The 26,526-nt window shown below is 40.7% G+C and overlaps 1 protein-coding gene across 1 annotated transcript in view; it reads left to right on the plus strand.

Annotated features, from left to right (window-relative positions):
- The first annotated feature begins 9,479 nt into the window (after nucleotides 1-9,479).
- Nucleotides 9,480-26,526, plus strand: part of CEP192 (centrosomal protein 192) — an 88,436-nt gene continuing 71,389 nt past the window's right edge. The window contains exons 1-10 of the mRNA XM_056331495.1: nucleotides 9,480-9,701; nucleotides 11,565-11,615; nucleotides 12,655-12,801; nucleotides 14,168-14,379; nucleotides 15,478-15,576; nucleotides 16,619-16,759; nucleotides 17,060-17,217; nucleotides 17,885-18,035; nucleotides 21,610-21,798; nucleotides 22,699-22,877. Coding sequence (XP_056187470.1) covers nucleotides 9,591-9,701; nucleotides 11,565-11,615; nucleotides 12,655-12,801; nucleotides 14,168-14,379; nucleotides 15,478-15,576; nucleotides 16,619-16,759; nucleotides 17,060-17,217; nucleotides 17,885-18,035; nucleotides 21,610-21,798; nucleotides 22,699-22,877 — 1,438 coding nt within the window. The 5' untranslated portion in view covers nucleotides 9,480-9,590. The remainder of the gene's footprint in view (nucleotides 9,702-11,564; nucleotides 11,616-12,654; nucleotides 12,802-14,167; nucleotides 14,380-15,477; nucleotides 15,577-16,618; nucleotides 16,760-17,059; nucleotides 17,218-17,884; nucleotides 18,036-21,609; nucleotides 21,799-22,698; nucleotides 22,878-26,526) is intronic.

Here is a 26,526-nt window from a genome sequence, read left to right on the forward strand (position 1 = left end):
CCTGTTCCAATGCTTGGCCACTCTTTCAGTGAAGAAAGTTTTCTTAATATCAGATCTAAACCTCCCCTGGTGCAACTTGAGGCCTTTCCCCCTTGTCCTGTCACTTGTTATCTGGGAGAAGAGACCTACTTTGCTGCCCTTCTCTGGACACACTCCCGCACCTCAACATCCCTCTTGAAGGGAGGGGCCCAAAACTGAACCCAGCATTCGAGGTGCAGCCTCACCAGTGCTGAGTACAGGGGGACAATCACAGCAGGACAAACCCTGGTCCTGCTGGCCACACTGTTTCTGATACAAGCGAGGATGCTGTGACACGTGCGTACACTGCTGGCTCACATTCAGCCAGCTGCCAACCAGCACCCCCAGGTCCTTTTCCACCAAGCAGCTTTCCAGCCACTCTGCCCCAAGCCATTGTGTGGGGTTGTTATGACCCAAGTTCTTTGTGCACCTCCACCTTCCACAACCCCGTCTTCTTTTTATACAGACTCTGACTAGTACTGCTGCAAAATTCAACTTTTCCTGTAGATGGAGAAGCTTTGAGTCACCGCCAGTAACCAACCACTTAAATAAGATCTTTCAATCTATTAAGCAGATCACATCAAATTGTACACTCACTTCAAAAACGTGAGAAAGAAAAACTCCATTTAAAGGAAAAAATAATTTAAAGATACACCTACAGTAAATGAAATGAAGTCACATTTGGGGTGGGTGGCATCGTGTGTCTGGCATCAAATCGTACCCTGTGAGAAACCACCCTGTGTAACATGGTCCAGCCCTGCTTTCCCTGCCCCACTGCAGCTGCGCCCCTGCCTCCACCTCCTCGGAGCAGGAGGGTTGCCATCTGCAGCCTCTCCATCCCACAGGCCAGAGGCTGAGGAGGAAAGGCTGTAAGATTTGCTCCTTCCCTCAGCGGCACCTCTCTTCCCCCTTGTGAGTAGACTGCTGAAGGAAATGGGAGTTGGCTCATGTGTGGGGTTCCTGAAGGAGTGGACTCTAGAAGGCAGAAGGGTGATCACTGGAGACAGAAGTGCATGTTGCAGGGTCCTCCATCAGGAGGGGGACAGATGAGACAGTTCAGTGCTGTGCGGCAGCTTTTGACATGCAAAGGGGCAGGCTCCAGGCCATAGGAAGGGCAGGTCATCTGGGGAGAGTAAAAATTGGTGGGGTGAGGTCCTGCTTCAAACACAGTTCACCAAATCCTGTCTGAGCCCACTGTCCAAATGACTAAATATTACTGTGGTATCTGGTGGTGCTGTGAAACCTTTTTTTAAGGTGGTGAAAGCTACGTGTTACCACCCGCAAGTAAAGGCGTTAAAGGCTTCCTTAGCTTATAAACAAGCATGAACAGCCATTCTGTAAGCAACATCTTTAATATTGCATTCAGTAGTCTGCAGAAATGGTTTAACTGTCAACATTGTAATCGATTTATACGTCTTTTTCCACTTCTGCTGTTTCTTTCCATACACACCAAAACAGACAGAGGAAAGCCACTGCTGCCGAGTTTAGACTTTTTGTCTGTTTTTACTGTGAAAACTCTCAGGGACAGCTATTTTCCATTTTTACTCCTACAAGCTCTGTTTCTATTTCCCAACTTTAGGTCACTAGTTTAAAGATAGCTCTGATGTAGTTACACAATCTGAGACCAAGCTTCATATTCATCTGTTAGGAAGCTGTTAGTATTCCCTTCCTAGCTGTCAGTTATGTTGCTTGTCAGTCATGTTGCTTGTCAGTCTGTCATTCAGATTTTCTCTGATATTTCTTTGCACGTTCATATGACTGAGAATAGTTTTCCATCCATAAGCCACTTACTTGCATAACATCACTCCAGTTCCCCTTTAACTCATCTTTTACGTGCTGCCAAAGCTATACTTGATTATGACGGGCTGTTTTGCTCGAATGGCATTTCTTGGATTAATCAACTACTATTTTGCTTACTTCATCTTCCTATAGTCTTTTTTTTACATTATGTGGTAAAATGTAGTTCTATGGAGTTGGAGCATATCTTTTTCTTGCCTCTTTCTAATAGCCCTTTTATAGGTAAACTAAGTTTTAATTTCAGTTTGGGGCATTCTATTAATTTCCTAGCAAAACAAATATTAACATGTTGTAAGTGGAACACTAACTGCAGCAGCAATGAAGCGGGGTGACACGTAAAGAAAAGGTCACTCCTCTGTTTTCTTTAATTGCCTGTAGGAGTTTTACTCTCAGTTTACTCATGTAAAGACTTGGGGACTTTATTTACCCTCCTTTATGCCCATGAAACCTAATTTTGCTACTAATTTCTTTCCATGGTCTGCCACTCATGCCTGGTAAGTGGTCCTCTTAATTTGACTTACCCGTCATAGCAATAATTGCTGGTATTCTTTTTCCTAGACAAGAATTCATCCTGTGTCTGAAACATCCACCGTTAGATTTCTAGTTCATACGACACAGTATGTTACACCTACAAGACCACTTGCTGGCAGCATGCCTAACGTTTTCAAACTTTCTAATCGTTAAGCTTCAAGATTCTCAAAGCTAAGCAGCCTACTTAATGACTAGATTTACTAGATTTTTTTTTCTGAATCTAATTGTTTGATAATACCACTCTGTATTTCTAATCCAGGAATCTCAAAAGAAGAGATATTATTTTACTGCCTATGCAATATTATAAATTGTTTGGAATCCAGTTTTTAAGTTAAGGAAAACATCGTAGAGAGAAGTGTGCAACTTTCACAGCGTCAGGCAGGTCTCCCCTGTCAACAATAATATTTTTCAATAGTTACCAGGAATGGAACCTGTAAATGTTCTGTAAACTGCTTTAGCATGATAATCCATGATTGTCCGTTACAGATCAGCTTCTAGTACAGACAGGACTGAAGCATACGATAGAGGTAGCCACATGAACCAGGCTTCCTCACCCTCTGTCCTATGCCAATATAAACAACCTTAATGCATACAGTTCTTGATTTACTCTCCTTTGGGCCGGCCTTTGTATCTTCTAAAATCTCCCCCTACAGGCAAGAGCATCTTTTACTTGAAGAAGGTCAAAAGGGAAAAAGGAAAGTACCGACTGTATTTTCTTTAAATCCAAGGCAATATCAGCTATAGCCACTTTGAATGAGGGTTTCTCCACCAATGCTAATACAGTTATGCTGAACTTCCAGCAGAAGTAAATTAAGTTATGTGTATTTATCCAGTCACTTTGAGAACAAAATTGCCCTACTATGTCAAAAGTGAAAAACTAACCTTATTATAGATACTTCTCTTTCTTCTCCTATGCTGTGTTCAATTATGTTCAATTTAATTTAATCTAGAGATAATACTGAGCCCAAATGTTAAAAAAAATGTATCAAGATTGCCATAATTCAGTATGGTCTTCCTCTGCACATGATCCAGAAAATAGTAAGGTTAAAATACAACTGTCTTTTCCACCTCATGCACACCATCACCACGAACTGAATGTTTGTCTTTACTGTTCAGCTCCAAGAGTAAGAGGAAAACACTGAGGTTAGCTAATCATTGAATTCTAATTCATGGCTCAGTAACTGGAAGCTGCACATTTCCTGGGGTTTCCAGTGAGTTCAAGCACGCTTCCCGTTATCTTCCTACACAGCACAGTGTTCTGGTTACCATCAGTAATGAATGATGCTGATGCCCTCCTGACCGTGGCCATGGTGGCTTGGATCATCCTATCATGCTCCAACTTCACTACCCTCTGGATACTGTGGAGTGCAGCAGGGAGCTGCAGCACTTTGCAGCACTCGGTGACTTGCTTCCTAGATTTGTTAGCACCGTTCAAAGGGGAATGTCTTGCTAGGCAGTAATCTTGAATTCATTCTTAATTTCATCTAAATTAAGATAAAAAGAAATTAAAATATTTATTCCTAAGATTAGAAATAGGCAACAGAATAAGAAGGGTTTGTTAGACCTAAGTGAGGAAGTAAAACATTTAAACTGCACAGCTATTCACATTATTTCTATCTGATTTACCATACTACCCTAGATGTCAAGTCTTCTGTGGTTCCAGACACCTTACGCTCATGTTAGAGCATTGGAAAATCGCTTTTTTGATGTTAGCTTTTATAGCAAATTTCTTTTATAGCATTTGAAATCTTCCTGAAGAGATCCAGAGAGATTTGATCTTATTCAACTGATCTTATTTTACTTTTAATCCAGGATATAGTCTGGCCATTTAAAAGAATTTAAATTAGCATTATTTCATTTCCCAGAAGATGCAGATGCCTCTTAGTTAGACCGGATGCCACCCACTCCACTTGATTGTCTATTTAATGACTGCTTGCCTTAACAAAGGGTGTATCTTGTGCCCTCATCCCTTCACTAATTTTGATGTTTCACTATGAAGCATTTCCTCTATTGAACCTTAGTTCTGTGTCAGTCTTTCCACTAACAAAAAACAGCTGATACAAATGTCTGTGTGAGGTAGATGTATTTATCTCATTCCTGGGTATTGACTGAAATCAGACACAATGGTAAATTAACATTCTGCGATGACAGTTCCCCATGTTTCCTGGATTTTTTTTAAGTGAGTGAGGATTATTGACCCAGTTTCTAAATAAATCTAAACTGAATTACCTGCATTGAATCTAGAGACTGAGGACAGGGGTAGATTATATTTAAATGATGAAATAAATTGTGTATGTGTATATGTATTAAAAAAAAAAAGAAGGTTTTTTTTGCTTAGTGACCAAACTAGAATGTAAGAAAAAAAGCTTAGTCTTGATTTGAAGTGTATGGGTTTTGTTGTCTTGTCAAAGGCAATAAACATTTTAGGTCAAACAAAAATGAGCATTTGTGACATTTAAATATTTATATATTATTCAAATGAAACAGACTGATGCCAATTATTTGTGAATCCGACAATTCTGCCCAGCTCCAACTATACTGGTATTACTGGCTGAAGAAGTATTTAAGAAATAAATAAAATTTAAGCAGGTGAAAAATATGAATTCACTAGTTGTAATATACTTAGAGTGTTGATGTCACTGAAGCTGGGAATAAGAAAACTCCGTAACACCAACGTATCACTGAGAAGCAGGCATTCCTTTATTGCAGTGCTGGATGCATGGGGGATTGTTCCACCTAACATGCATGCTGTACGTTACATCTAGGCAAGATTATAGAGACCATACACATGTTTATGCATTACATTTCTTGGAAAAATCATACATACTCATTCAATAAGCAGTGTTATGTTAATTAAGTATTGCGCATGCTCCTTACATGTACTAGAGTCTCTAGGGAGTCTCAAAGAATAGTCGACCCTATAGTTACAGCTGACCGAGCACCAAACCTGTTTGCTTCCCTTATATGGCCTGTCCATGTTTGTTTCATAAGTTTCCTATACAAGTCTCCTCAGTGACCCTCATTTTTAGACGACTCTTTTCCTCTTGGCATGAAATTACGCAACTAAGGGTGGTTAGCACTTTTTCCATAGTGATTGTTCTGAAACAAACAATAATACTTGGTAACATTGACAAAATCATTACATTACTAAAAATTGCAAAAGAGCAGGTTTTTAACAGCTGAATCACTGACTCAAAAAAAAAAAAAAAGAAATTTTAAAATAAATATAATCAAGGGTTTACAGTAAAAGACATTTCCCAAAAATAGCTAACAAAATCAAGCATCAGAGGAACTGCCATGAACTAAAAAAAAATTAAAACAGCTTTTAATGTTTTTATTAGGTACTGTCTCTCCAGCTATTTGAATTAAGCAGCAAATGAAATTTCAAAGTACAAATATCTCTAATCATGCTGAAAGAAGATTAAAAAAATAAAATCTTACTCCTTATCAGTCCAAATAAATGCATGAATATTTATGTTGAGGTTTTTTGTTTGTTTTATTCTTACCTATGAGTGTTTTCCTTCTAGCAAGAAAAAAATAATACCTCTCCAATTACAGTGCTGGAACTATCAGGAACAATCAAGTTTGCTTGCTTCTCATATTGCGTTACTTAAATTTTATCCATTATTTAGAAAATAGTGAAATTTCGACCTCCAAAGTGATTGCGTGTGATTGCAGCATGTGTGGGTGTGGGTGTACACATACGTGTATGACCATGGCCCTACAGTCCAAAGTGAGGTTCCCTCTAGGAGAGGAATTGTGCAATACCATCTTCCAAAACAAGAAAATGTTTCCTCCTTCCTCTCATTAGCTCCTCATTTTTTAAAATGCTTTACAAATTTTCTGTATTATTTACAATCTCCGAACCAAATTCTCCACTGATATAAATAGGTAAAACTTAGATGTCTTAACGATCTTGACAACTATTTGCAAATTCTTCTCTTCAACTCAAATCCCATGTTCTTCATTAACATTTAGCTATAGTATTTTTAAAAAATTACCATTTTTAACCTACCAACTTATATAAGAATGTAAAACCAGCTGGTATTTTTTCTTTTAAATCCTTCCACATTTTCCATTCTCTGTAATTGAAAACATTTTTGTCATACTCCCTGTACTTGGGTAACAAAATATTTTTCAACATGTTAGCTTCTCCTTACCCAGTATCATTAAAATAACAAAATCCTAGCATCTTAAAGCCATAGTGTCCCTTCAAGTCTAAGTTTGTTGTCATTTATCCCAACCTATTATCATTAATCTACTGTCATTCCTTATTACATTTGAGTACAGCACACCTAGTCTTCAGATGAGGTCTACTAATGAAACACATGCATTAGTTTGTTAAACGCTTGCATATTAAGTATGCTTGCAAATTATGCAGAACACAGTGAAGTGATCTCTGTGGCGTATAACAGCAGCTCCATCAGTTGCTATGGAATGTAGTTTACAGTTTGTAAAAATAAACGCATTAAACGTCAAACCCAAACTGCCAGGCTTACTCCACAAGCAGTTAATGGTTTCTTTATAATTCTGTTAAGTATTTGGACATTCCATAACAAAACCTCTTCACCAAGCGGACAGAATTTGACTCCCTATTGCCATTACCAAACATGATAATTTTAAATGAGGTGAGAATCAAAAGTCCTTTTTCAAATGGTAAAAGTAATCTCCTGATAAAGGTGGAGATACAAAAAATGTTCTAGAAAAGGTCTGAATTGGACATGAATCAAGAGAATTTGATATGTCTGATTTCAGGAAACTTTAGATTTTATTCTCTTCCTTAATCACTTAATATATGATCTGGAAACTGCATCGTAGCTATAGGGCAGTGAAGGTGTCCTAATGACTTGAGTAGTTTTGAAACCGAAATAAAGCACAGTTAAATACAAGCGTGTTTGCTGTCACTTATTACCAGCATCATAATTTCATTATTTGTCTCTTAAATCTACTAATTGCATTATTACTATTTGGATTGTAGCAAATTAATTATTATTTTTCCTTTGTCAGTATTTATCAACCATTGTAATTAGCTTCAGAATAGCTAGTAAATACCATGGCTTACAGATGAAACATGCCTTAAAAACAAGACAATGGACAAAACTTGTGCTCAATGACATGATGAATGAACGGTATTTAAAAAATATTAGCACCGAGAGCTGCGTGATCTGGTGTGCAAGCTGATACCGCAGGATACAAACTAGAAGAAAGGGCTTCTGCTACTGAGGGACTCCCTGGAAGTTGGTATTTCAGTGGCGAGAGTATTGAGCCCTCAAGAGCTCGGCTGCTTTGGTTAATTTGTTCGGTGCAGCCTTGTGACTACACACTAGTCGTTAGTGGTCTACAGTTCCCGCCCAGACCTCAGTCACTTGTGATGTGTTTTCTACCTCGTGCAAGTCTCTGTTCTGCTTCATCTGCTTCACCGTCTGTGATGCTAGCCAGTACCTACCATGCCTCACTCGGCGTTTCCAGCTGGACTGTGCATTCCTTCACTGTCAGCGTTGTATATCACTTGCTTCACCCTCCCTACAAACCTTCCAAATTTAACCCCTACACACCTGTCCTCGAGAAGCAGGTCTCAATCTTTTGCACCACAGTATTCTTGACAGAATTGTTTACTTCGAAGAAGAAAAAAATGTAGAAATCTATAATGGAAACCAAGAAAATTTTAAAAACAGAGGATGTTAATTAATCCTTGCAAATAGTTAACAAGACATGGCCTTGGGAGAAGGAGTAGACATCATAAATAGGTCAAGCTAAGCTCAAGGAGAACCAAATAGTTAATGAGACCAAACAGAAAATTACTTCAACTATGTGTGAGCTACCCTGATTAGCATACTAAAAGATCCACCCTCGAGCAAAGAGAGCCCCCCGCTAAGCCCCTCCGCAAGGAACGTGAGCGGTGGAAAAAAAAAAGAACCCACAACCCCAAACCACTGTACCTTTAAATGGAGCGAGGCTCGTCAGAGCCAATGATAATTGTGAATAAATGTAATTGTAAACAATTGTTCAAAGCGTATAAAATGCTTCACGATGCGTTAAGGGATGTGCTGGCGTTGTGGATTACCGCTGAGCGCCCATCTCCGTGCAGACAGGCAAGAGACGAACGTCCCTGTGTGGATCGGCTCTTCCACACGCGGGGACTTCACCCAGATCTGGGGTGACTTCACCCAGATTTGGGGTGACAGCTTCAGGGCTCATCTGACGGTACTCGTTAGTACGGTCAATCGTAAACTGTAAGTCAATGATGTAAGTACTACGCTGCCGTGTTGGCAGTTTCCTCTGCCCGCTTATTGATTTGCATCATTACAGCGAGCTCCAACGCTGCAGGTAAGGTGAGGTAACTGCGCCCAGCCCCCACGGCGCCTGCTCGGCGCGGGAGATGGCGACGGCCCCGGCGGCAAGAGACGGGAAGGCGGAAACGGCAGCAGCGCCCCTCAGGCCCAAAGCGCTCCGGAGGACAGGGGCGAAGGGGGGACAGCGGTAACACAAGGCAACCGCGATCACCCGGGTGGGCTACGTGGCTGCGGAGAGTGCCTGCGGGCCGGGCCAGCCGCAGCGCCGCGCGGAGGCGGCAGCGGGGCCGTGAGGCGGCGGCGCACTGCAGCGCGCGCGGGCCCGCCCAGCCCGGCCCCCGCGGCAGCGCGAACCTGTCGCTTGCCGCCCCCTGCTGGCGCGTAGCGACCCCGCCAGCCGCCCGGCGCCCACACCGCGGCAACCGGCCGTTTCGCGTACGCCTTTACAGGGGCAGGTAGCAAAAAACCCTTCGCAGGGCCCAGCCGTAACGAAGGCGGCAGAAAGGTGTCACCTCAGAGGCGACGCAGGCCGGGGGAAGCCGCCCGGCCAGGGCACCCCGGCTCTCGGAGCTGCCGGGGCCTCTGTGCCTCCCCACGGCAGCCCGCGCCCCGCCGTTACCTGCGGAGGAATTAACGCCCCGACGCACGCGAGCGAGCGCTCACGCGGCGCTGGGCCGCTTTGCTGCCTGGCGCGCCAGACTCGCCGTTTGAAGCCGCGCCGGCCGGCTCGACAGCCCGCCCCGACGCTGCCCCCGGGGCGGAGCGGCCGGCGGGGGAGGCTCCCGGCGGCGGCGGGCAGAAGGGCGCACGCGCAAAGCGGCGAGGGCGCGCGGCGGGCTCTGGCGGCTGCGCGCGAGCCGGCGGTGGCCGTTGCCCCGCCCCGCCGCGTGAGGAGGGCGCGTGCCTGGGCCGCGCGGGCGGGCGGGAGCGTGGCGGCCGCGGCGCGGCGCGATGTTCGTGGCCCGCAGCATCGCGGCGGACCACCGCGACCTCATCCACGATGTCTCCTTCGACTTCCACGGGCGGCGCATGGCGACCTGCTCCAGCGACCAGAGCGTCAAAGTGAGCGGGAGCCGCCGGGCCTTGCGCGGGGGGGGTGCGGGGGGTGCGCGGCGCCTGCCTGCGCGGCTCCCGCGGTGCGCGGCCTACCGGGCGGCGGGGCCGGGCAGGGCCGGGCCGGGCCGGGGCGCAGCCTTCCCCCGCGCAGCGGGCCCGCGCCTCCCGGCGGGAGGGGCCCGTACCGCTCCGCCCCGCCGTGCCCGGGGAGCGAAGGGCCGCGCTCGGCGCCCGCGACCCGCCGCCGTGGGCACGTTCCGCCCGAGGTCCCGGCTGCGGTGCGGGCGGCGGGGCCGGCGGGGCCGGCGGGGCCGGCGGGGCCGGGGAGCGTTCGCACGGGGCGCGCTTTGTGTGTGTACGCGCACGGCTGCAGGGACGCGGCTGCTCCCCCGACCCCGTGCGGAGCTGGAAAACATCCTTCAGCTGCTGCGGCTGCAGCGGTGCGGCTTGTCTTGTGATTCAGCTGAAAATGCGTATTTATTGACGGGCCCTGAGGGAAGAAGCTACTTTTTCATAACGAAGTACCAGTAAGCAAAAGGCTGAAAAGTTCTGCGTGTGCTCTGGCAGGCTAGGGAAACTGTAGAATACTAGAAACCTTTATTTTACATCCCTTTACGGGAAATTAAGTAATAGTAAATGAAAAGTTAACTGCTTTTATCGTTTTCTCTGCAGAGTGGGAAGTTAAGACAAAAATTCAGGAGTTGCAGAGTTAAGATCTAAGGGATGTAATTTGCAGAGAGCAGTCTTATCTTTTGTGAGGTCTTTTCTGTAGAAAGTTATGTCAAATGTATATCAGGTGTAAAACTAAACAAGCAACCCTTCTTCCTGAGGTTATATTTAAAAGTGACAACAAAAAGTAAGTCAAAATGATGTCACTCTTTGGTCTGAACTGATCACTTAAAACTTGCAGCCTCAAATGAATGTTCTTAAGCAAGTTGCCAAGAGGTAGGTAGAAATCAAAATCGATGTTCTTTAGCGAAATAACCTTACTTTTGCATGGTTAAAATATACTTTGTGAGACTGCCTTGTTAAGTTTCACTCTAAACAGAGTTTTGCAACACTTGTAAAGCAGTGCTATTTTGTGGCGTAGGTCCTGTTCTCACTAGGTGGGCCCTGCAGAATAGCAGGCCAGGAGAATTTACAGAGTTGGGCCGTGATGGTCTCAGCAAGGGTTGTGTTAGAGATCCAGGATGGCGCAATGAGGTGACTTTCAGTAAAGTTATACAGCGAGTGAATTACAAATGGGAGTGGATGCCAGACTTTTAAAGGTATCTTTCATGTGGTTACATTCATGAGTGACTTCACAATTTTTCAGAAAAGAAGTCAAAAAGGTGATAAAAATATATGGGAAATTAAGAAAAAGGAAGGTTAAGTGACTTACGTGTGGTTATAAATCAAGGCAGAAATATCAGTAACAGGAACAAGATCTGTTCCCCCAGTAGTGTCACTTTTTGTTATCCTGCTCTGTCTCTGGGATAATTGCCAGGAGCCATATCAGGGGTTTGTGACCAGATGTGAGCACGTGTGGTGGTGAGGACTGTGGGAGCTCTAGAGTGAAACTGGCCAGTGCTGCTCATGGAACAGAGGGAAGTGTTGAGATCTGTAAAAAATTGTCATCTGTGAATAATGTATTGTTTAAAAAATGAAAGCTTTCATACAGTAGTGGATTTTGTAGGTGTATGCCTCTTCTCCCTACCTGTAGTAGGGATGTTTTTGAGTGAAGTGCAGTTGTGTACTGAGCCAGGTAGAGTTTTCCAGATGAAAATGTTTAGTGATATATATATTACTTTTTTAAATGGCTGTGTTTTTTAGCACTACTTGGTAAGCTTTATATACAAATTGTATGATTGTATTTTGATTTTTCAATAGGTCTGGGACAAAAGTGAAAATGGGGATTGGCATTGCACTGCCAGCTGGAAGGTTTGTATTTATAAAAATTACATCGTTATAACCATAATTTCTCCTTCGTTTTTGAAAAAACATGCTTAATTTTTGCTGACTTAGTAGAGCAGAAATACTTTTGATTTGTTGTAGATCCTGTATTTCTTAATGGCAAAATATTTTTTCTCTGCTTTTATAAAACAGCTCTAATACTTCTTACCTAAAGCAGAAGCTAGCGTGCAGCCTTATATTAGCACTTAGGAATGTTGGTAGACTTTGTATCAGTAAACATAGCAGTAACTGGTGTTTAGGGAGTTGGAAAACAGTACCTTAATTTTTAATTGAATATTTAATTTTTGCATATTGTAAGACTTAAAAAGAAAAAAAAAAAAAGCCAGACCTCTTCCTATTAAATGTTACAACCTCTGACCTCTGTGTGCTTGTTGTTTGGTTTTTTTAACCAAACCTTTCTGAGAACTGTCACGTACTCTGCTTCATCAGGGTAATAAGTGCATTCAGCTTCTGAATTGTTTTTAAACTTACTTTTAATAACACCATGATACAGTAATCCTTGTAAGTGGAAATGCAAGTGAAGCTTTTGAATTTCCCTTCTCTAAAAAGAAAAGCATTAGGTTGACTAGGTATGAAGGGTGAGTTTTATGTAAAAAAGGAGAAGATAAGTAATGCTCTGCATATGCTTTGGAAGAGTATAGACAAGCTAGAAGCGAGCACGGTAATGGATGAAAATTGTAAAATGAAGGTGTACTTTTGTGTCAAGGCAGAATCTTATCTTGGAAGTTACGGTTTAAAGGAGTAATAAGAAATGCCTTGAAATACACTTGTAATAATTACCTTTTAGCTATTAATTAATAGCAACAAAACTTTGCAGTGCTTAAGGAATAAATGCAAGAGCTGCTGTGAAACTTTGAGCTTTATAAAAGAACACGGGTTTCTAAGGATTAGTCTTACTACTTCCTAGAATTTAATTTTGCTTCTGCAGAAAGTAATGAAAATGTATGATCACTTGGACTAATACAGTAAGTGCATTACTCTGTAGTGTTTTGGTGTTATCTTGCAGACACATAGCGGATCTGTGTGGCGTGTGACATGGGCCCATCCTGAATTTGGGCAGGTCCTGGCTTCCTGCTCTTTTGATAGAACAGCAGCTGTATGGGAAGAAATAGTGGGAGAGTCAAATGATAAACTCCGAGGCCAGAGTCACTGGGTGAGACTTCAACATATTAATTACAGTTTATATATGTGCCCATATAAACACATTTTTTTTTTTTACTGTGCCTTACTGATTTGTTTGCTTATCATAATGGGCTGAAGCTGCAAACTGTTGAAATTTCAGAACTAAACAGAAGACTGAACATGCAAATTGTTCGAATTACCAAGTTACTGGACATTACTGGTTTTGCAACATATTTTCTATTTCTGAAACAGAAAAAGCACACTTTTTCTTCTGTTAATATGGAGTGTCCCTGATTTGCCTGAAGTATTTGGGGAAAACAGCTAGATGACAACATTCAGGCCCGATTAGTGTCACTGCTGGTGGTGTTTCTTAGTAGGATGTTCCCTGGCAAGCAACTTGCAGACATGAATTTCCATCTGCAGTAGAATCAAAGTTGTACATTTTTTTCTGTGACAGGAGCTCATCTGAAACTGTCTCATGCTGTTCTTTTTTCGTCTTTCAAACGAGATCAAGTTTTGAGGGGAAATTGTTTGGAAGTGGATTTTCTAGGTAGCATTTCATCAAGAGAATTTTAGATTTAAACAGATTTTCTCAGCTATTCTTCATGTGTACTCTTATATAACTCAGTATAATATTCCTGCCTCAAACATTTTGTTTTAGGTGGCTAAAATATCTGCAGTTTTCTACTAAAGTTTTCTAACATTAAAATACATAATTACAAAGATTTAAGTTGTCAGGAGTCTTGGGACCCGGTGGGGTGTGGAAGCTCACTCCTGGGTGCAGTTGTGATACATAGCTTTCAGCTCAAACTCATACTTTCTTGGCCAGGAGAGGATACAACTTGAAAAACAAATGTTTATAACTTTTTTCCTCTTTCACCCTAGCTAATCTTCCTGTCAAATGTCTGCTGTACTCACCCATTCCCTTATCAGAAATAATTGTTTTGATGCTTCAGTTGGAAAATGTTTCATGGTAAACTTCAGCAGCACTGAAATTAAAAAGCAGTGTTGCTAGGCATTGCAGTTAATATTGTCACCGGTATGAATGAAGAGGACAGTTTCAAACTGCCTGTGGCCAGTATTCTTCTATTTTGTGCTTCTGTTATGCGGTTGGGTTTTTTTTTCCTAAAAAGCGTAATCTAAACAACTCTTTTTGGCATCAGAACTTTGATACCACTATGAGTATATTTCTTGATGCTTGAAATTGCATTAGTGCAATGACCTGCCACTTTTCCACTTCATTGGTGTGTAAAGACTTGTTTTTTTAAGTTCTTGATGGAAGAGGTAAGTGATCCTATGAAATGGTGTTGTCAGACTTTCATTAGGTTTCCTTAGGGGATAATTTTTTAATGGAAATTTCTAGCATTTCCTTCAAGAATTTCTGCCTTTCTTTGCAGGTGAAGAGGACCACTCTAGTAGACAGCAGGACATCTGTTACAGATGTGAAGTTTGCTCCCAAGCATATGGGTCTTATGTTAGCAACCTGTTCAGCAGATGGAGTTGTAAGGATTTATGAAGCTCCAGATGTGATGAACCTTAGTCAGTGGTCACTGCAGCATGAAATCTCATGTAAGCTAAGCTGCAGTTGTATTTCTTGGAATCCTTCAAGGTATGTTATTAAAACTGTAGGTTTAAGCAGAAGATCTAAAGAGTTAGTTCTGAAGTTTTGTAGAATAAATTCTAAAACTGCATGTAGAAGATTGAGTGTACTTTAGTCAGATCTTAAAGAAAGCTGCTAACAGTTCTTTTAATAAAGCAAGAGCCAGAGGAGTGTTTCAGAAAGCCCTCTTGTGCTCTGTGAGGTAATAGTCCCAGCTTAATTATTTTTAGCAAGTAATGAGCTAAAGAGCTATGGAGTGCTCTTTATTTATCCCACAAAACTTAACTTGGATTTTCGTAAGAGAAAGTGTTTATAAAGGGACAGTTAGATTCTTAGGTGCTCAGTGTTATACTTAACCTTCTTGAACAGGAAGGAATCAGAGAGGAGTTTGGTTGGGTATTCCTCAGCCAGAACACATACATGTAGAGGTTCTCCTTAGCTTTTCATCTTGTATCCTCCCCCAGCAATAACAGGAAGGGAAAAAACAATCAGAACTCCTTTGGATTCTGTTTGTCCGGAAGCGCTTAGTTGGCTTTCCCTGTAGACGTAGTGGTCTGTGGCCTGCTGATCCAGTTAATCTTCTCTTCGTTGATAGTAGTCTGTCCTGAAGATTGAGAGTACAGGCTTTCACTTTAATGCATGGGATGGGGTTAAAAGTTGATACAAAAACTAGAACTCATCCACGTTTAGCTTTTGTAATCTATCTTCTAAAACCTGAATGAAATCCCACTAAATCAATCATTAAAAGTACTGCAAAGAATGCAGACTGTGCCATGAAACTTGTGGCAAATACTTGACCGCAGATGCATATATAAAATCAATCCTGTTCTCTGGGACCATCATCTTGAATTGCTAAATAATGTTTCCTAATGATTTCATCTTAGTGGGTGTATAAAGTGGGCTTTCAAGTCAACAGAACAGAGATTGTACCGGTAACTGTGCATAGTACTTACTTCTGTTTCCTTGTGATCCCCCTGCCTTGTGATATTTTATTTTTGTTATGTTTTGATTTCTTTAGAGATTACACATCTAAAATTTAAAACAAGATTTGGTGTACTTTCTGTGGAATCACCTGTAAATATAACAGTATTTATTTTCACCTTTTAGCTCTCGAGCACATTCTCCAATGATAGCTGTAGGAAGTGATGACAACAGTCCAAATATACTGGCTAAGGTTCAAATTTATGAATATAATGAAAATACCAGGTATGCTAAATGACAATGTATAACACTTCTGGGATCTGAAAGTAGTTTTTAATTTATGGCCTTTCTTTTTTTTCCTGGTAATAGATGTGGAGGGGGTTAGTAAATAGTAATAATAGATTAATTCTGTCTCTGAGCTATTAGATGGAAAAGGAGAGGGAGACCTCAGAATGGTAACTGTTGTTAATCAGACATGATACTGGTAATTTTGTTCTGTCATGGTGCAGAAATGCCATGTTCCTACCAGCATTTTAACGGGAGGCTTACTCTGCTTCTAATTTATATGCTTAATTTTGCACAGGGAATTAATAGGGCAAAGTTGAAATTTGAATTGTGTTGCACTTGGCACCATTTTGTTCAAGGTGACCTTAAAATCCTTTTAAAAGCACGTTTATAATGACAGAAAGTCCTGTGAATTACCAGCATTCTGTGAAAGTTCAGTTTGTACGGTTAAGAATTCAGAAACCGAAAAGGTCAGGAAGTGTGTGCACAACCACTTTCAACTAAATGATGACAGACAACTTGTGTTTCAGTCAGAATGATTGGTGTGGGAAAGGAGCCAAGGTGTTTTGTGGGTTTATGCCTAGCTTCAGACAACGTTCTCTGTGCATTAACAGTAAAGAAAAGTTGTAACTTACCTGGTAGTAAATAAAAAAATGGGACACATGTTTATGATAACAGTGGAGGAGGCAGATAGTGGTCTGCTTACAAGCACAGAAAATGTAGTAAGTTACTGAGATGCAAATTTCCTTTAGATTTGTGAAAGGGAGAATGTCTGTGTCCCTTTTTCAACTGTAGACAGTAATGTTCTTTGTTGTATGATTTAGCACACTGTGTTGTTAGTAGTTACTGTATCTGATGTATTCCATTTCTGAAGAAATCTGCTTGTAACTGTTACTTAAATTTATGTTAAGAAACTTTTTATTTTTACAAGTCTCATTGTGTATACTAATCCCTTTTCCCCTGTTCTACTATGTCTGGTTTATATAACTTGCATCACTGGTCATTTTGATGGCATTAAAGGTTAATTTCTTATGCTGTACAGGAAGTATGCAAAAGCAGAAGCTCTGATGACTGTCACAGATCCTGTACATGATATTGCATTTGCTCCAAATCTGGGAAGATCTTTCCACATCTTAGCTGTAGCAACTAAAGATGTACGAATTTTCACACTGAAACCTCTAAGGTGAGCTTAAAAGGAAGATTATTTGGTGCGACGTGGTGCATACTATATAGTCTTATTTTAATAGTATCTGCAAAGCAAAAGTAGTAACAAGTATGCAGGACTGTTTTTAGCAGTCTGATTTTTAAGGTGACAAGACTGTGAGCAAGTCTGTTATTTTGTCTGAATATCTCAATACTCCTAATGTAGTAACAATTGTGATCTAAACTTCTTGAAAGATGTAGTCCTCTCTTTTTGTCATCATGTTCAAGCCCAGACCTTTGAGCAGTTGTGTGCAGAAATGTCACTTTTTTTCTTAAACAGGAAAGAATTGACTTCATCAGGAGGATTAACAAAATTTGAAATTCATATCGTGGCACAGTTTGATAATCACAACTCCCAGGTGTGGCGAGTGAGCTGGAATATTACAGGCACAGTGCTTGCCTCCTCTGGTGATGATGGCTGTGTTAGGCTCTGGAAGGGTAAGGTCACCCACCTGAAATACATTAGCTTCTTTGCATGCTGAATACACTTAAGAAATTTTACTCAAAGAAATAACCTTGGAGTAAAAGTTCATTTTAGATTTGTGAATGATAAATATTTTTGTATTTCTATTTACATGTCAGAAAAAAAGGAAATAACTTTCTGTGGTGGAACACTTGCATGATTTAGGCTGCTGTGAATAGTTTTAACTGTACCCTTAAATTCTTTCACCAAACTATGTAAAATTGTCATTATAAAAATTAACATGGCTACTGCATTACTAACTTTGCCTGCTGCCAAAACCAGAAAATCTACATTCAGTCACAGTGTTCAGGGAAAATGGCTTTTTTCTGTGTAAATTTCCGAAATCAACAACCACCACCCAGTGGCACTTTTCCTGGACTGTTCTCGTTTGTTTTACAGTATTGTAATTACTGTAAAAAGGAAAATAATTGCCTGCTGAACAAAACTGAGTTTTAAATTGTGGATAGGCAGAGAATGTCAGACAGCTAAAGGGCCAGATCCTCAGCTGTTTAGAATTTATATATTGGTATTGAAGTTCAAATCTAATTCACACCAGGTGCAGAGCAGTTGAAACATCATAGTTGTATCAAACGCTGAGCTTCAGAAGAGAAACTAACACTTCTTGTATGTCTGTATTTGCAGCTAATTACATGGACAACTGGAAGTGTACTGGTATATTGAAAGGTAATGGGAGTCCAGTGAATGGTAGTTCTCAGCAGGGAATTTTTAATGCCTCTCTAGGTTCAGCCAATACGAGTCTACAGAATTCACTAAATGGATCATCTGCCAGCAGGTAGGTTAATTAGTAGACTTACTTTCAGTAAATAGTCTCTTCTCTGAATCATCTCAATTTTACTTAGCTTTCGTATTTGTTTTATAATTTCTTTATTGAAGTGCACTGTGATTTATTGCATGAATACTTCTACAAGCTCTTCTAGTGTTGCTCTGTGATGGTGTCTGTTATGCCAGCGTTAAGAGAAAAATGAACAAAACCATAAGCCATAACTGAATCATTCCGTATAAATAAGCAATCTCATCAACTATTTTCAGTTTGAGACCTTTCACATTATTAAAAGTAACTTTCTGAAATAGTTCAGACAAGGAGAAGCTTGATTGTACTGCTGTATAACTGCCCTTTTGTTTTAGATGCATGTTAAACAGTGAAGCAAAAATACCAGCAACAAATTTCTGTTCTTCACTGGGATAATGTAGCAGAAAGGAAGGAGGAAAAGATACTCCATAATGTATGGTTTCAACAATCATATACTAATGTTAGTTTACTTGCATTTTTGCAGGTGTACTATCAATTGAATAAAAGTTTTGGGTTTTTAAAATCTTCCTCATACGGCATTCTTATTGCAGATTAACTTGTTCTCTTTGTTATGTTTTTATTCTGTAGTAATTGCTGTTCAGTAGGTAAATTTCATTGCCTCTTCTGAAAACCATTTTGATCTGTGCACACTGAAATCCTGATATCTGAGCCCTGCATTTGTATGGTGGAGTGTGTACAATCAACTTCACAGGATGTGTCCTATGTAAGGACTGGATGTGGCCAGATTCCATAGCAGCAGCTTCCAAGTTTTGTGGCCACCTTTTATATTTTTCAAATGCCTTGGGTTAGCCTCCATTCTCATCCATACAGAGCTACTAAGATGGCTTTTTTTGAGTTTAAAATGCTTATCGTAAAGTACTATGACAGTTTGCTTTTGGAGAGTAGCCTTCAGCCCCTGCCCTTCAGCAGTCAATCCCGAATGGCAGTTCTGGCTTCCAGATCCCTAGCTGTGTTGAACAGAGAAGGACTTTAACATTTTCATCACAAGATAAATGGGAGAGCGAGAAATGGTAGTGGCCCAAGCCTGATATTGGTCATCTGGTTCCAGGTGCTACTTCCAGTGTAGCAGAAAAATGCTGAGATGCAGTCCTGTCTTGGAAGTGTGATGTCCAAAGCTATGTAACTATTTGCTTGGGCTCCATAGGGAGATACAGGATACTTTATACTTCTCTAGCACAGGGTGTGGTTGCACAGTCTCCTTGTCTAAGACTGCTGCTGCCAGAAGGACTCCCTGAAGTCGGTAGTAAGCTGTTGTAAAACTGAAACTTTTAGCATTATTTTAGGCTCCTTCCATTGCACTGTATTTCGAAAGTGGGTTTTTTTTCTGTTTTATTGTTTGCTTGTTTGTTTTCATAAATTATTCTTGGCTCCAATTTGGAATTAACATTTTGTTACAGAATTAAGTCTGTGGAATTTCAGAATACATGGTGTCTTGTCCTAGGATTGAGCCTTACTATACAAAAAGATGCACTTAACTATACTTTCTTTTGTAATTACATTGGCTTGAATTGCATAAGCACAGTTGCTAACTTTTGTCTTAGTGTATTAATGCTTATAATAAAGACTCATGTACTGACACTTGACTAAATTGGTATGCCACACAGCGTTTATTTGGTCTGTGACTGTGGATGCTATGTTTCAGTGTCTATACATTTAAACACTTAGAACAGCTGAAGTATAGGCAGATCCGGAAAACTTAAAGCACAGTTACCAGACTGGATTTGTAATCAAAATAGCTTCCAAACTGATGATGTAGAGTGCTGGAAAAAAAGTCAGTAGGGCTGTATTGTTATGTTGATGTAATTGTGTGTCTAGATCTATGATACAATTTCCATTCTCCATTTGTATTATGTCCTTTTTAACAGAAAGCAGAGCTGATACCAAGCTAACTGGAGTAACTTTGGTGTTTTGCTGCTTGTTGCATGCACACAGGAATGGAAAACGAACTCCTTTTTCCCCTCCCCAACGCCGTTTGACCTCTCCCAAGACACCAGCAGCCTGCTAACTACTAAATGCTATTCAAAAAGCCTTTTTAAAACACGTTGTGTACGTTTTTTGTACTAGCCTGCACAGTTTGATACTGTTGGAACTCCTGATAGAAAAATACTTGGAGAGGCTTCTTGTTCGGGGAAAAAAAACCACAGCCAACCAACCCAAACCCTAAAACTTCCATCAAAACACTTTTTTTTGAAAGCTTGTCAAATTAAAAGACTAGTTCATGACTAAAAGTGAGATTATTTTTTTTTTGTCCTTAATTGGGATGGGAGGAGGGAAGTGACAGTTAAGAGAAATTTCATTAAAATTGTTTTGATAAATGATCTGTTTCGCATTTCATAATGTTCATTGTTTAAGATTCCTAAACATCACAAGTTTGTAACTGCTTTGTAATATATGCAGCTGTTAGTTTTAAAGGAATAAGAAAACTGTGTTTTGACAATTGTACAGATGGTAGCTTTTGATAGTTTGGTATTGCTTCATTTATACCTTAGTATGACTTCAAATAAATGTTTTGTAAGTACTGTCATACTTTCTTCATCCTAAGAGAAGTACTTTTTCTGATATGTATTTGTACATTCCTATGGTAATAATTCCATGGAGTAACTAAAATTCTCTAAGCATAGTATCCTAAAAAATGCAAACACTTGAGCCATACAAAGATAGAAACCAAAATGCAGCTTGTTGTGAATTGTCCCATAATGTCATTAATTGTATAGCTGTTCATTTATGTAAGACCACAGAACTGTAAACAGGACAGAAAATATCTGTAGGTATCTAATATAGTTATACTAAAAGGCACAAGTATTACGGGTAAGTTCTAATAAAAACGGCAGAAAAATGACATGAAATGGCATAATTCTGAGTCTTGCATTCACCAGGAATCTTAAATTTACTCTGAGGATTTTGCAGAAAAATGTAAATACATACAAAGACTGTATTTCACTGAAAGTAGTTATTCTCTGTAAATGTATATTATTAATTTTAAAGCATTGTAAAAACAATGATGTTTTTACATCTATTTTGGAAGCGCTGTGAAGTTAATCTGAATTAGATGCATATGCAGAAAATGTACTTAAATAATATTTAATGTATATTTTGTGTCACAAATGAAGCGTTACTAAAAGCTCTGTTAACAAATTGCAGGAATTTTGGGAGAATTAAAGCCTGTTAATAGCTGTGCTACAACATCCTTTTGATTTCCAAAGCAATCCGTTCTTTTGTAAAGATGTATACTAGGATTCTTTTTATGGTGTTCTTTTCTATGAATTTCAGTGGAAAAGACTGTATTATTTTCCTTTGAAGAACAGTTTCCAGATTTGTCTTGTTTTGAATTACAAGCCTTGATTTCTGCTATTATGTTCTATTGGTTTTGGCATGGATATACTAAAGCCTTTTTTTTTTTTCCAGCATGTCTTTTCTCCTCTTTGGTTCTCCTTGTATTTACTACCTTTCTCTTTTTCTTGTTTTGTTTTTTGTTTGGTTTTTTTTTGGTTTGTTTTTTTGTTTTGGTGTTTTGTTCCTTTCTTAATTGTTTCAGGTATTTCTTTCCCCCTCTGGATTCCCCACGGGCTGGATCGAGATGGTCCAGTCATGCCCAGCTCCTTCCTCCTCCTCCTCTGATAGAGCACTCTTGCGATGCTGACACTGCCAACCTCCAGTATCCTCACCCTCGCAGACGATGTGTATCTCGGCCTCTTAATCTATTACCTGAGAATGAAGGGGTTTAACATGTTACTTTAAATAAACTCTGAAGGGCCTTATTTTGGTGTTTGTGAATGCTTCCATTTCTGGCTGCCTTTGATATTTCTTCTCTCGTACAGAAGATTTTTAAAAAAATTGGGAACTTCATGCATGTTTTGCAAAACAAACTACAATATTTGGAATATGTTATTTATGTTTGTGTGTCAAAGGAACATTTTATCAGTACCCTTTGAGCTATGGCAACACATACAAACAGTATTAACCACAAACTATGGAGTAGCTGACTTTTAATATGCCTGTCTTTTTTTGTCTTTTTTTTTCCTTTTTTATTTTTGGAATCAGTTTAGTATGGTCTTGGATTTTTTTTCTTTTTGTATATTGCACTGACAAATGTGAAACATACTCTCAAAATTAAATATGCCTTCAAGAAGTTGCTGAGTAACTAAAGGATTATATTGGATCAACTTGTAAAAGTAACAAAACCATTCCTGTGTATACTGCAGCAAAATAGTTTGGAGTATTTGGTGACTTAAGAATTTTCCATCTTGCTGTATAAATATTTAAATTTTATAATTGTGGTTGATTAATAAACTTATTCTAAAAGGTCTGTATTAGTATGCTTTTTCTTGTAATAGGCTTTTTTTTTTTTTTTAACTGGCTTCTGATCAACGAGCTTTTTTGGTCCAGGTGTCCATTCTCAGCTTTGCTTTTGTGCCATTCTGGATGTGCCATTGCCTGTTACGTTTTTGTGCCACAGGGTGTGCTCAGACTTTTCTCATGGGTGTGTGTGGAAGATCTGCAGAGACTACTAGAGTCTTTAGGTTTCAAAATACCATGTAATTCTTTTTCCTGTGATTGAATAATTTACTTAGGACATTGTGAAGAAATAGTACTGACTTGAAAGCCCCCTTTTTTGATGTGTCAGCATGAACATCATTGCTGTGGATCAGTATGCTGGCATTGGCTCAAGCTTTGGCTGGTGTGGGACAGGTGAGAGGCAAAGACTGGACAATGAGTGCGTGGTATTGCTAGGGAGTAGTGTTACTGTGCAGGATGTGATTGCTGAGCTTGTTCAGCTAGATCTTAGGGGGAGGAAGGATAAAGGTGGGCACTGTAGAGAAGAAATCATGTATTTCAATGTGCCTCAAAGTGGGCTCATGCTACTTAGGGTACAGACCACTGGCATAAAGAGAATGGAAAGGGCAATGTGCGTTCTTCTAAAATGATAGCAAGTTCCTGTGAATTTTACTTGTATTGTGAAAAAACACTAGAGGTAACAGTGGTGTTAAGAGTGCTTGCTGACTGTGTGGAGGTAGGCTGCTGACAGTTTTCACCAGCAAGAACAGAACTGGGGAGGGGGGCTGGAGGTAAAGGTTTAGACCAGGGGTCCTCAAACTACGGCCCGTGGGCTGGATACGGCCCCCCAGCGTCCTCAGTTTGGCCCCCGGTATTTACAGACCCCCCGCCCCACCGGGGGTTGCGGGGGGAAACCAAGCAGCCGCAGATGGCTGCCTGCCACTTCATCCGCGCGCCGGCCCCCTGGTTAAAAGGTTTGAGGACCCCTGGTTTAGACCTTTTTACCAAAAAGTTAACTTTTATAAAACCATGCCACACTTTGTATGGTAAACAACAGAAATGTTACATGATTAAATGTATGGTTTAAAGGGGGGTTGGAAAGATTATTTCTCTGAGGGAGAATGAGTCTGGGAAAATTACTTTGGGGGGGAATTGGAGAAAATTGGGACCTAGCAGAAGTGTAATAATACAGGAAGTTTTTTAGGATAAGATACAGCTATTGCTTTCAGGATGGTTGGTATGCATGGGTTCTACCCCAGCTCCCTAAGCAACACATCCTATCATCTCAGCACCTGCGGACAGGAGTAACTTGGAAGGAAGGGGAACTTGGTGGTCTGGTAAGCTGTACAGTAGTTGTCACATGAAGAATATATGAGATGTTCACTGCTGAGCCAACCATTGTGGCAAAATTACTTTCCTCAGATGAAACAGCCTCACTGTAATACTAATGCACACCTCCATCCCAAAGTTACCCACTTCCCAGGTACTACACCTCACTGGGCATGTGATACCAATCAGTAACAAAAATATGTACAATTAGAGTCACTCAAGCTCCAACTAAATGTAAAGAAAGTGGACTGGTCCTGGACTGAAATAAGTCTAAAGGCTGGGGGCGGGGGGGGGAGGGATTTTTGTCTACACTCCCAAATTATGTTGAACACATCTGTGCATGAAGTTGGGTCAGGCTGACCCACTCATAAGTTGTTATGAGTGAAGTGACTTCTAATCAAGGGAGTCAGCCTTGGAAAGGGTGGGGACAAAGAACGGATGGTGAAAAGACAACCCCTGTACATCAACAGAAAATTAGTTGAAAGTAGGACAAAGGTAATTGTGGTAGTGGGAGATTGTGACCTCCAACTCAAACAGCCCGCCCCCCCCCCCAAAGAGGGCAAAACCCCACTTGGGGAGCATGCGCAGTTAGTGAAAAACTTCAGCAGTGCTATCTGAGGGTGTGCGCTAATCAGCATTACAAGCCAGAAACTTGTAACCAATCCTGTGTATGACACTGGATATGCAATGTACTACAAAGTATAAAAAGTGAACAAATGAGGAGAGGAGTTAGGGAAGACTCCATCTGGGATCAGTCAACAGGCCAAGCCTGTCTTCTCCGCCACTGAGACACCTACTGGGTAAGAACTTTATTCTATGACTAACTCATGCTAGCTGTTATCAGGTGTATTGTAAGCTTACTTTGCAGTCGCTCTGTTATCACTGGCAATCTTTGAACTTTAATTCTGTCACAAGCTTGATAATCTTCAGCTGAAGTTAGTTTTGCGTAAGCCTCCAGAGATCTGAGTAGTTGTGATAAGGGATTTGACTCAGTGATGCTGTCAGTGGGGGCCCCTGAATGGGTCAGTCAAATCACGTTCCACCCCCCTCCCATCCCCAATACCATGGGGTGTCAAATGCAGGTAGCGGACAGGCTGGTTGGACACAAGGGTCTCATCTTTCTTGGGAGACTGACAGGCTGATCAAATACAAAGGGTTTGAGGAAACCCCTCTTCTTAATGTGAGAGTAATTTGAAAAAAAAGACAATTGAAACTATTATACTAAGACTCATTCCTGAAACAGAACGAACTGGTTTGGGGTATGCAAGGAGCAGAATACACTTTTGAAGGTTTAAGCCACTTGCAGAATTTCTGTCTTAACCATTTAAAAGGTCACTCCCTTCAATACAGTAATTGATCATTTTCTTATACTTGTACCAGGAAAAAAACGTAGGGCTCCTTCCTAAGCAGCCATCAGGAAAAGCAAGGTGGCAGTGTCTACACACACCGTTGTTTCCCAATGCTAAAAGTTTGTGCTAAGACCCTACAGTGTCTGTTGGGTATGCCTTAATTACTGCAGTGTAACAAAGTGTCAAATATATTCAAAGATAATTCTTTATGTGTAACTATCCTTGATATGGCAGATCTATGGGAAAGATTCCTGCTTGCATTTTTTTTTCATTAAATTTGCTTCTGTTATTCTTTTGGAGCCCAGAATAACCAGTTATGATAATAACATAAATGACCACTTTTTGCAGCTTTCAGTGTGTGTTTTTATAGTTAATTCAGCATGGTCACATTATTTTCCTCTGTGCTGAACATGTATTATTAGATATCCTGACTAATCTCTGTCAGACTCCTGATGGAAAAACGCTGTTACAGTTTCAGTGCAAACAAGTCGCATTTCCAATGGACTGGCCAAGTATTTTGACTTCAACAAATGAACTTATGCTGGTTTTGTTGCCAATCCTTGCCTTTCCCCCTGCCTGCCACTTCCACTGACATCTCTCCAAACCCGGACCTTGCATTCCGTATCCTTGACCTTTGCTTCCTCAAACTCATGCTTTCCTCTGTATTCCTCTGCCTTGCTCCCATGAGTCAGGATTGTGAACTGGACTTTTGTGCAGGATCTGGGCCCTTGAATGTAAGCAACAGAACCCCCAGGAGGGAGGGAGATTGTAGAAGGGCTTAGAGAGGGGTGGTGAGAGCAGGTACTTGCAGTATTTTAAATTTATCTGGCACTTTGAAGTCTGATGTCCCTTTTATTCCTCTGAAAGAAGATATGCATTACCTTGTATACTGTTTATGGGCTTGGAGCACATCTCAGCTTGAACTTCCAGGGCTAGAGGGTTTTGGGTCTTGTAGTAGTAGCCAGGAGGTGGCTTTCTTGGGTTGTTTGGTTTTGTTGTCATTTGTTTTTGTTTTGAACATATTTGAACACAGTATGAACTTCTGATGAGGCTGAAGGTGTGAATGTTCACTCTCTTTCTAGCTTTTTGCAACCTTCATACCAGGAATATGACTGTAGAAGTGCACTGTGAAAATGTCCTGGAATAACACTGAATTTGATCTAAATCTTTTAAAGCTGTCATACACACATACACGTGTTTGGAAGGCATCTGCTGCCTTCTCATCCATCCTCATAAATGTGCCATTTTTGCTTCAAAATGGAAATAAAATTTTCCATGTACTGTGTATAAACTGCACATTGCTCAACCTCATTTACGTGACTCATATAACAAGACCACGACAGAAAACATAGCCAGTTAATACAAACAGCGCCTGTCATGTAAATACAAGCCGTCACCTAAGTAAATCCCGCTGAAGCTTTTTCCTCTTCACACGGCTCTGCCCTGACCGGGGCCGCAGGGCCGGCACGCAGCACGGGCGGCTCAGGGGCTCCGCCGCT

The sequence above is a fragment of the Falco biarmicus genome, chromosome 3 (genome assembly GCF_023638135.1).
Source record: "Falco biarmicus isolate bFalBia1 chromosome 3, bFalBia1.pri, whole genome shotgun sequence".
Lineage (NCBI taxonomy): Eukaryota > Metazoa > Chordata > Aves > Falconiformes > Falconidae > Falco > Falco biarmicus.